At 35.7% G+C, this 12,259-nt stretch overlaps 1 protein-coding gene across 20 annotated transcripts in view; it reads right to left on the bottom strand.

Moving 5' to 3' along the window:
- The window catches only part of CDC42BPA (CDC42 binding protein kinase alpha), a 323,893-nt gene that overhangs the window by 198,642 nt on the left and 112,992 nt on the right, over positions 1-12,259 (bottom strand). For all 20 annotated transcript variants that reach the window (XM_055371555.2, XM_055371684.2, XM_055371673.2 and 17 more), the window contains exons 4-5: positions 9,204-9,299; positions 3,402-3,550 (exon numbers count right to left, since the gene is read on the bottom strand). In XM_055371555.2, the coding sequence (XP_055227530.1) occupies positions 3,402-3,550; positions 9,204-9,299 (245 nt within the window). The remainder of the gene's footprint in view (positions 1-3,401; positions 3,551-9,203; positions 9,300-12,259) is intronic.

Here is a 12,259-nt window from a genome sequence, read left to right on the forward strand (position 1 = left end):
ATCACAGAATTTGTGTTAGAATACAGTGAATAGCACAAAGAGTTAAATAAGGATTAGAACTGATCATTAGAAATAAACTTATTACTCATTTCTTGAGCTCACTACTGTAATTTGCTTGTATAACTCATTTAGCAATCCACAGTCTGGACTCACTCCATCATCTCTTATACTTTGGCCTTAAATGATTATTTAACTTGTGGTATTTTAAGTTTTATTTCTCTCTTAGGTTTTGTGCTTCCAAACAACTGAAACCTTTTCAAAAGCCACAACTATATGCTATACCTACTTACTTACAATTCCACATAGTTCAGCACAATGTTACTTATAAAAGAGGACTCAAAAAATATTTCCTCAGTAAAGCATTTGCTGAAAATAGTCTATCCAGAAAATGAGAATAACATTTTAAGGAGCACATTAACACAATGGAGCATCCACGGAAAGGTAAAAGTAGAGAAAAGGAGGGAGGGAGAAGAGGTGTGGGAATGGGCAGAGTGTGTGGTGGGGGGTTAAGACAAGGAAGGTAGGAAGTGTATACAAATTGTTATAACAGAGAAACTAGAGATGTTTAGATGTTTAACCTAAAGAAGACTTCAGAAAGCATGGTAACTAGAAGAGAAATAAATTATATGTGACTCTAAAAGCAAAACTAGAACCAATGACTAAAATAAAAAGAAATTCAAGGCCGGGCATGGTGGCTCATGCCTGTAATCCCAGCACTTTCAGAGGCTGAGGCGGGAAGATCACCTGAGGTAGGGAGTTCGAGACCAACCCGACCAACATGGAGAAAACCCACCTCTACTAAAAGTACAAAAACTTAGCCAGGCTTCATGGCGCATGACTGTAATCCCAGCTACTTGGGAGGCTGAGGCAGGAGAATCGCTTGAACCCAGGAGGCGGAGGTTGCAGTGAGCCAAGATCGCACCACGGCACTCCAACTTGGGCAACAAGAGCGAAACTCTGTCTCAAAAAAAAAAAAAAAAAGAAAAGAGAAGAAATTCAGCTTAATATAAAATTAAATTTTATAATATTAGAGCTGCCCAACAATGGAATAAATACGATTCATTTAAAAGTACTTTGTAAAATTAGATGTACTTAAGCAGAGCTCAAGGTTGAAATGGTTTTCAGTCCACATAACAGTATCTCTAACAAGCCTGGCAGAATGAAAGATACTACAAATACCTCATATTTACTTTCACCAATCTAGGCATATAATTTTCAGAAGCAGTTATTCCTTCTCAAGAATTACATATAAACTGGGTGAAATCTCTCAATTCCACAAGCCTAAGACTCTATGTTTAGTAACATTCTTCAAATATTCAACGAAATAGTATTTTCTGTAAGTATTTTTAAATGATAGTCCTCAGCTAGGATTTTGGATTACTGTTTAAGCCACAAAATAGCACTTTCGTTTCTCATTCTATAACTGATTCGTGAGACCACAATACCATCTTTAAGGCTGCACTGTGGCAAGAAGTGGTAGCTATGCCTGTAATCCCAACACTTTGGGAGGCTGAGGTGGCAGGATCACTTGAGTCCAGGAGTTCAAGACCAGCCTGAGCAACACAGTGAGACCCCCATCTCTACAAAAATTTAAATTAAAAAAAAAAACTGCATTGTACAATTTTCAAAGCATTTCCATATCTTTATTTTCAATAAAAACTGTGACAATCAAATACCCACAGAGAAAAGCACACGAATAGGCAAAAGCCAAACAGATCTGATAAAATACAAATTGTTTAATTAAAGTAGTCTTCCTTTAATAATGTCTTAGAACTTCAATACTAATTAAATGAAACAGCAATTAAGACACCCACATCTTAAAAAGCAAACACTGAAATAGAAACATTCTATTCCTTGCCACATTCATGTTCTTCTCAGAGATCACTCTCACCACCCAAAACTTGAAAGAAACAGTCACTGCTGTCTTAGAGCATAGTTCTCAGAGTGTGGTCACTACACCAGCAGCAGCATCACCAACTGGCAACTTGTTAGAGATGGCAATTCCCCAGCCCCACCCAACCCACTGAATCAGCACTTCTGCAGCTGACTCAACAATCTGGGTTTCAACCACCCTTCCTCCATAGGATTCAGATGCATGCCAAAGTTTGAAAATCACTCTTAGAAAATGGTTTAGTTTATTTCTAAGTTGGCAGTATCCCTTTACGTACTTCTCCTCAGCATCTTTCTCTTTCTCACATTTTGCACCATCCAAAGATACTCTCATTTGAATGATTAATTCACCAACAACGTTCTGCTGTTTCCTACTTTCCTCTTAAAATGTGATGGTACCTTTTAAATCATCCAATATATCCTTAATTTATTTCTTATTTTTTGTGTGTCCTTCCAAATTCATGCTGGTATTTTTAAAATTTTTTAAATATAAAGTATTAATAGTTTACAATTACTCCATGAACATCAAAATTATCACTTTCATACAAAAAAAAATCTCTTTTGACACATACAATCCTTGAAAGTATTTTCTTGAGAAACATAAAATATATAATACAGGACTTATTTAGCAAATGAACCTATGACTTATGGTCTAGAATTCCAGCTAATTTAAATATATAAGACTCAACTATAAGGAAACCGACCAATGCATACTCCTTTTGAGATGGAATTCACATGTACATTTAAACAAGAGTGGTTTTTTAAGAAGTGATTTCTAGAAATGCTGACTGGAAGTGAGAACTTTTTTTTTTTTTTTGGAGACAGAGTCTCGCTCTGTCACCCAGGCTGGAGTGCAGTGGCGGGATCTCGGCTCACTGCAAGCTCCGCCTCCCGGGTTCACGCCATTCTCCTGCCTCAGCCTCTCCGAGTAGCTGGGACTACAGGTGCCCGCCACCACGCCCGGCTAATTTTTTTCGTATTTTTAGTAGAGACGGAGTTTCACCGTGGTCTCGATCTCCTGACCTCGTAATCCGCCCGCCTCAACCTCCCAAAGTGCTGGGATTACAAGCGTGAGCAACCGTGACCGGCTGAGAACTTTTTTTTTCATAGATTTAGCGGGTACAAGTGCAGCTTTGTTACATGGACATATTGTGTGGTTGTGAGTTATGCAATATAGTGTACCCATCACTTGAATAGTGTACCCTGTACCCATAGGTAATTTCTCATCCCTCACCTCCTCCCACCTTTCCTAGTCTCCAATGTCTATTATTCTAGGAGTGAGAACTTTTAGATACTATACATGTACATGTATGTATAAGCAGGCACATCGGTTCTGTAATGCTGACAAATAATAATAACGACAAAACAACCAAAATCATCTCAAAATAAATTTTTTTGGTTGACGATAAATGTATCCAAGACCATAATTAACAAATCTGGCAAGAAATAGGCCTCTGTTGCTAGATATTACATGGTAACTCACAGCTAGGTACAATGAAGGACTGTTTTACCTGTGTACATAGTGTAGCTGATGAACTGAGTCAATTGCTATCACCATCTCAGCCAAGTAAAATCGAGCCATATCTTCAGGCAATCTATCTTCAAATTTGCTGAGTAGAGTAAGCAAATCCCCACCAACATAATAATCCATAACCAGGTACTGTGAATGAAAAAAATAAAATGTACTCAGTAAACTAATAAGGGCGAAAAATTAATATACTGTATCCCAAGGTCAACAGGACTGGGTCAAATATTTATGCAGTTAATTATATATGCTGCTAATTAACAAGAAACTGTGTAAGATGATGATCAGCAGTCATTACAAAACTTCTAAATTTCATACAGCAGTAAAACAAAATTTTGAAAGACTGGGGCAGAGAACAACACAGGGTTACCATTGCTGTATTTTGCAAAGAGCTAATATCATTATTATCATCTTCACCTACAACAATGGAACACAGCTTTCCAAGATTTTAGAAGAATGAACATTTGAATCCACCCCCCCCCCAAAAAAAAACAATGAAAGAAAAAACTTGGAATACAGGATAGTCCCTACATTGAAAGAAATTCATATTCATTATCATTATGTTTTCCTTATTTCACCTTGGATCAGTAAGAACTTTATTAGAACCAGCATCAGCCTATAGATAAGCATTTAGAAACCACTACTACGTAGAATATAGTAATTATCACCATATGTGTCTCTTCCCATTTCTAATACTGTAAAAATATCAGAATGGGCTTTTCTCAGGTGTATATAATAAACAGAAGCCAACTAATTTTAGATATGGATCCTTATGGGTATGTATGTGGTGTGCCAAAAAAGAAACGATGAGAAGAGTACATCAAACTGTTCACTGAGATTCTGTAGGTTGTTAGATTAGAGCTGATGTTATAACCTTATGTTCTACATTGCTGTATAAGCATGTATTACATATACATGTGTTTTGTGTGTATATATTATTTTTAAGTGAGGGAGAAAACTAGACATAGTGGAAAAATGGGTTTTGTAGTCAGAGAAACCTGTATTCAAATACTGACTCCATGTTGTAAGTGGACGTTGAAAAATTAATCTCTGTGACATTTCATTTTTTCATCTACCTAACTACAATAATGATAATGTAGCACTTAGCATGAAGGCTAGTGAGTACAAGACACATGAATGTCAACAACAATGCTTTGAAATTAAGGTTTTATTACAGAATGAAGATATTGTTTCAGGGATATTACTGAGTTGACATTAAGATTTAAAGAGTCTTGAAAAAATTCAAATTCCTTTTATTACTATATGTTAAAATTACAAACATAGGAAATGTGTGTTAAACCAAAGAAACTAATTTCGCATATTTAAAGCCTTGAAAATTAGGGAAGCAGAATATATTTAAAATCCTGTGTCTTTGGCCTACTTGCTGTATTTACTAGGCCCAACGTTTTTGTTTGTTTGTTTTGAGACAGAGTCTTGCTCTGTCGCCAGGCTGGAGTGCAGTGGCGCAATCTTGGTTCATTGCAACCCCTGCCTCCTGGGTTCAAGTGATTCTCATGCCTCAGCCTCCCAAGTAGCTGGGATTACAGGCACGCACCACCACACCCAGCTAATTTTTGTATTTTTAGTAGAGACGGGGTTTCACCACGTTGCCCAGGATGGTCTTGATCTCCTGACCTGGGCGTCCCAAAGTGCTGGGATTACAGGCGTGAGCCACCACGTCGGGCTACCCTAACGTTGAACTGACCCTATCCTGACGATTTACTTTTGATTAAAGTGTGAAGACTATTTTCTTATAGACAGAGTCTATAAGACTAAAAGTCTAAAGTAACAGTTAAATAATCCATTCTTTCTCCTCAATTCAAATGAAATGTCCCTTCGTCATATTTTAAGATCCCAAATATACTCATATCTGTTCCTAATCTATTCTGCTATGGTTATCTATTCCTATATTATTATAATATCATATTGTTCTGATTGGTTAATTTTATAGTAAAATTGAATATTTGGTACTCCTAATCACAAACTACTTTTAAAATATTACCCAATGTAGCTAAGGTATATTTATACAAGTTTTTAAAAAACATAGACTGAGAGGTAATATTCATAATAGGTCAAGGATATAATCCTAAAATAAAGAGCCCCTTCCAATTGTTAAGAGAGAGACAAACAATCCAACAAAACTAGGCTAAGAATATTAACAGATAATTCACATAAGAGGGAACACAATCAGCCAATTAATACATTCTGAACCTCAATAGTCACTAGGGAAATGAAAGCCAAAGCAACAATCACTGATTTGAGGAATCACTGGTTAAATTACTAAAAAGACCATGGCAGCTTTGGAGATTTTTTTTTTTTAAAGAGCTCCAGTCCAAGGAAACAATGCTAAAACATCTGAAAACATGCAATAAATGAGTTATGTGTCCCAAAATGAGCATTTCAAGGAACAGATATAATTCTAGAAGTCTTCGTAGGAATATCAAGAAACTCTTTTAATTCTCATGCTGCCATAACAAAGAGATTAACAGTCAATCTTTAGAGCCTCACCTTATAGTTAATCCTCCTTGCTTTCTTTTTGTTTACTATTAAACAATACTTTTTTTTTTTTTTTTTTTTTTTGAGACAGAGTCTCCCTCTGTTGCCCAGGTTGAAGTGCAGTGGTGTGACCTCAGCTCACTGCAAGCTCCACCTCCAGGGTTCAGGCCATTCTCCTGCCTCAGCCTCCCCAGTACCTGGGACTACAGGCGCCCACCACCACGCCCGGCTAATTTTTTGTATTTTTATTAGAGACTGGGTTTCACCGTGTTAGCCAGGATGGTCTTGATCTCCTGACCTCATGATCCGCCTGTCTTGGCCTCCCAAAGTGCTGGGATTACAGGCATGAGCCACCCCGTGCCTGGCCCTAAACAATACTTTTCTAAAAAAAATTACTTTTCTAATAATTTCTGTCTTCACAAATTGGATTCCTATAAAGAATTTAGAGTTCATATGAGTTACTACAATTAATTTAAAATTCAAGTATCTTTCACCTTTTAAACAAGTTACATATGTCAATGCAAGATATTTTCCCTTTTTTCCTCAACCATAAAGTAACTAATAAGGAAACAATAAGAAAGTACAGAACGAACAAATTTCACTGGTTCATTATATTCTAGTGTTATGTAAGTGATAAAAATTTTATGTGTCAATGTTGATATAACTAAGCAGCTTTGTATTTAATGAGCTTTTCTTAAAGAAAAAAAGATCTAATCACATAATAATATCTACCATTCATTAAATTATGTGCCTTTTTCTGAAACACACAAAAAGTCTACTTGCTATAATTGCAAATTTTTTCATAAACTATTGTAGTAAGTAGGTTAGAAATGAAAGTTATTTGCCACAGCTTTCTAGAACCGTATAGCATTATAAATTATGTTCTTTACTTGGCAATTTAAAAGCTATCAGGGTTAAAAGTTACTTTGAAAAATAATTATATATAATAAAATTTCCTTTTTTGTATCTAAAATTAGCTTTGTCGACATTTTTTAATGATTTTTTCTAATATTGTATAAATGTTCAAAAGGCAACCTTTGATGATAACCAAGACCTCTGACTCTTGAGATGAATATATGATGAAGGCTCCCCTAAAGAAACACTGGCAAGTTACAGGAGATTTGACTACTAGAGTGTTTCATTCCTCCTCCAGTTACGTCTTTAATTCTATTTTAGTAATTATTGAGGGGTATATACAGACTATTTTTCCCTGAGAAATGTCTTTGAAAAAGAAATGTTAATCCTAATGTCAAATACAAAGAATGCAAATAAAACTAAACAAGAGGAGAGAGATAAATCACAGTTCAGGCTTTTTTTGCTATATAAAATTTGGTATTTGGGTACTTTATTTCTATTAATATACCTACAAAATTATATAATTATTTCTATATTTATACCAAAATGTAGATTTTTAAGCAATGCACAAATCTGCAGTGTTAAATTTATCTATTACAGAATACACCATCATAGTAGATTTTATTCATTATTTGAAAACATTTTGAAAATTATCATGATACATTGCTATAATTTTTCTAGGCAAAGATGTGGGATGTGTTTTAATTTGCTCTTACAAATGTTGTTAACAAACCCATGCAGATTATCTTTGCATGGTACATTCATCCCTAAAATTTTGTATATTAAGTATAATAAATCCAGTTAAAACATCATTCTATTCAATTTAACAACTATGCATTTAGCACATACAAAAAACTCTATGCTATGGTTTTTACACAATTCTCACTGTAACCCACAATAATATATATGGCTTATATGATAATTCAGTATATTATAAAAGAAATGTGTCATGAGACCATATTCACTCTTACTACTTACTTGTCATGAACTCTGTCATTTTCTATTCTATTTAATCTTTAAAAATGTTGCTTATGGTTGGGCATGGTGGCTCATGCCTGTAATCCACACACCTTAGGAGGTCAAGCTGAGAGGATCACTTGAAGCCAAGAGTTCAAGACGAGCCTGAGCAACAAACTGAGACCCCATCTTAACAACAACAACAAAAAAATTAAGTTAGTGGGGCACAGTGGCACACACCTGTAGTCCCAGTTACTCAAGAGGCTGAGGTGGGAGTGCTGCTTGAGCCCAGGAATCAGATACAGCAGTTAGCTCTAATTGGGCAACAGAGCAAGATCCAGCAAATAAAAAAAAAAAAAGAAAAGAAAGAAAGAAAGAAAGAAAAAAAATGCTGCTTGTAACTAACTTAATTGATTTTATTACCCACTAATGGGTCACAATCTGTAGTTTAAAAAAAACATTATTATACTCTATAAGCATGTAAGGGATATAAAAGACTAGTAATGACATTGTTTGAACACCTAGATCTGGCCTGAAATCAGATAAACCCCATAAGCATTATAGAGTTGCATAAACCTTTATTTTTTTTCCTTGTTTCCAGTCGGGTTGGAAAAACCTTTAATTTTATTTTACCTAAAGATGGTACAGTCCATGTAACATATTTAAATGTGTTTTTTTTTTTTTTTTTGAGACTGAGTCTCGCTCTGTCACCCAGGCTGGAGTGCAGTGGCATTATCTCGGCTCACTGCAAGCTCTGCCTCCCAGGTTCAGGCCATTCTCCTGCCTCAGCCTCCCGAGTAGCTGGGACTACAGGTGCCCACCACCACGCCCGGCTAATTTTTTTGTATTTTTAGCAGAGACGGGGTTTCACCGTGTTAGCTAGGATGGTCTCAATCTCCTAACCTCATGATCCGCCCACCTTGGCCTCCCAAAGTGCTGGGATTACAGGCGTGAGCCACCGCATCCGGCCTATTTAAATGTTTCTTAAAGTTGTATCAAAAAAAATCAGAGATACATGTGTTAGTTATGTAATAAAAATAATTTAAAAATGTAAAGTTAGAATGAGATGAGAAAGATTAATTTCAGTGGAAAATTCTGGAAATGATTATTTTAAGATGAATTTGAGCACAATTTTAAAGTACTAGCTGGACTTCAACAGGAACAAGGGAAGAGGAATGGTACCGGTATTAAAGGTATCATGAAAAACTCCTGAAGACCGTCTATAGAACTTAACCAATGGAAATTAAATGTTTGGATTTAGTTTTGACTTGCTTATTAAAAACCATAAAGAATTCCAATGAAAAGGTATCAAATTTCCAGGGAGAAAAAAAAAACACCACATATCAAGTGAACAACTTACCCTGTGTGAAATGCACTTAATTTTCTATATGAAACCTACATTTAAACAATGCTTAAATAAAAATAATGCTAATTCTTCCAACAAAAAAACAGTATATAGAAATACAAAAATGATTCTTACTAAGTTATTGTCATCCTGGAAAGCATAGTGCAAGGTTGTAATCCATTTATTGTCTCCATTCACTAATACATCCCTTTCTTCACGAAAACATGCTGTCTGAAATGCAAAAAGAAAATTTTTAGAGCATACTTTATGTAAAACTAGGAAATATACAAAGAATTACTATGTTTATTATATTATTTCTGTTCTGGAAAAGGAATACACCTGATATTATAAGACATTTCAATAACACAAGTTTCAAACCACCCTCAGAAACTGGGATACTGGAATAGTACCTTTTAAAAATATATTTTATATTAAATAATACTTTTATAGTTCAAAACAATGAGAAAAATGCACAGAATAATTTAAGAACCATGGACCAACCCACCATCCAGATAATATAAATGTCTACATTTTGCCATATTTACTTCTGATCTTTTAAGACATAAGATGTAAATTGTATCCTTCCTACTCCAAACTGTGAACCCATTCTCTTCCCTTTCTCCCCTGCTGTAATAATCTGAAGTCAGTGGATAGTCCAATTATACTACTTGATCACACATGTATATGTCTACAAACAACAGATTTGTTTTGTGTTTTGAAAATTTTCATGGGCCGGGCGCAGTGGCTCATGCCTATAATCCCGGTACTCTGTGATGCCGAGGTGGGCAGATTGCTTGAGCACAAGAGTTCAAGACCAGCCTGGGCAACATGGTGAAACCCAGTCTCTAACAAAAATACAAAAATTAGCAGGGTGTGGTGGCATACACCTGTAATCCCAGCCACTCAGGAGGCGAAGACGGGAGAATTGCTTGAACCCAGGAGGCACAGGTTGCAGTGGGCCAAGATTGCACCACTGCACTCCAACCTGGGTGACAGAGTGAGACCTTGCCTAAAAAAAAAGGAAAGAAAGAAAAAAAACAAAAATAAAAAAAATCTATGTGAATGGCATAATTTTATCCTTTTGCAATTTGATTTTTTTTTTTCTCTCAAGAATGACTGTTCTTCTTTTAACTGCTATGGCATACCACTGTTTGAATGCACTATAATTTATTTATGCAACCCCCAACCATGGAAACACAGGTTATTTCCAGTTTTGTATTATTATTATACAATGTTGGAATAAACATATTTGTACAAATGTGCAAGAGTTTCTCCACTGTATACACTTAGAAGTAGAAATGCTAAATGCAAATTTCAACTCCACCATTTAGCCAATTGTCTTTCCTGAGTGTTATACCAATTACTATCTCCACCCAGAATATGAAAGCTCTGCTTTTCCCCACATCCTCAACTATATGTGACATTATTAGACTTTTAAGTGGTTGCCAACATGACGGGTGTGAAACAATATCATTATTCCTTTAATTAACATATTCCTAATTACAGGTGCAGATAAATAGCTTTATATACACTTACTGGACACCTGAACTTTGTCTTTTAATTGTTCACTTCCCTTGTCCATTTTCTCTAATGGATTGTTTTTTCAAATTGATTTTTTAAAGTTGTAGTTTATTCTGAGAATACACTTCCACTACTATAAAAGTATATCCCAAAGAACCTTAGAAATATATGAACAAAAATAAAAAATAATTTTTTAACTTTTTTTGAGACAGGATCTCACTCTATTGCCCAAGCTGGAGTACAGTGGTACAATCACAGCTCACTGCAGCCCAGGCTCCTGGGCTCAAGTGATCCTCCCACCTTAGCCTCTCGAGTAGCTGGGACTACAGGTGCACACCACTATGCCCAGCTGATTTTTTTTATTTCTTTCTAGAGACGAGGTCTCACTATCTTGCTCAGGTTGGTCTCATACTACTGGGCTCAAGCAATCTTCCAGCCCCCTCAAAGTGCTAGGATTACACGCATGAGCTACCACACCCAGCCTAAAAATCAATTTTATGTATCATAATTTTGTAATACATTATCTTTAACTAAAAAGAAACAAAAATAACACTATGACAGAAACTTCAAAGATAACTCTAAGAAAGTAAAAGTCTCCCTGAGTCATGTTCCCATAGTTTCGTTGCCCAATTGTTGTGTCCAGAGGTTACCATTATTAACTCTTTGGTCAAAATCCTCTCAAAAAATCTGTGTCTATATAAGCATGCATGTGCACGTGCACACACACACACAGATTATATATTCACATGGTATCCCACCTCCCCTATATTTTTTGGTCTTTATACAAATGAGATTATAGTGCTCCATAAGTTTTTTTTTTTTCAAGTAACAATGAATTTGAACATCCTTCCGTATCAGTACACAGAAATCTACCTAATTTTTTCTTAATGGCTACACCATATTCCAGATACACTAAAAACATTATCACACAGTATGCTATATATAATAAGTGATTATTATTTCCCACAAGGAAAATTCAACAGCCATGATCCACAAAACAATTAAATTACTAAAATCTATACAACACTATGCTTTGGTTCTTTATTCTCGCTCTGTCGCCCAGGCTGGAGTGCAGTGGCGTGATCTCAGCTCACTGCAACCTCTGCCTCCGGGTGTGAGCAATTCTCCTGCCTTAGCCTCCTGAGTAGCTGGGACTACAGGTGAGTGCCACCAGGCCCAGCTAATTTTTTGTATTTTTAGTAGAGATGGGGTTTCACTGCGTTAGCCAGGATGGTCTCGATCTCCTGACCTCATGATCCGCCCACCTTGGCCTCCCAAAGAGCTGGGATTACAGGCGTGAGCCACCACACCCGGCTGCTCTGGTTCTTTTTAAGGGGAAAACAGAAAGCACTTTACATACTTACTACCAAGTCCTGTTTTATGATTTAACCAACCTGAGGTTATGGTTTACTGCTAACATTTTAGAGAGTGTGTAAAGACTGCCAGAGCCTAGAAGACTACTTTCTCCTGGCTTTATCTCACTATAATAGCAATCCGAAATTTTATAAACATTCTAGCTAGAATTTAATAAACATTCATTATTTAATTTGACTAATAACTCAAAACTAAAAAAAGCTCCAAAGACTTTGGTCAACAGAACATATTAAACTTTGAGTTCTAATCTATGCTAAACTGTTTAACTAAAAAAATTATTTTTTAAAAATAAAAAT

Source organism: Gorilla gorilla, chromosome 1 (assembly GCF_029281585.2).
Source record: "Gorilla gorilla gorilla isolate KB3781 chromosome 1, NHGRI_mGorGor1-v2.1_pri, whole genome shotgun sequence".
Classification (NCBI taxonomy): domain Eukaryota; kingdom Metazoa; phylum Chordata; class Mammalia; order Primates; family Hominidae; genus Gorilla; species Gorilla gorilla.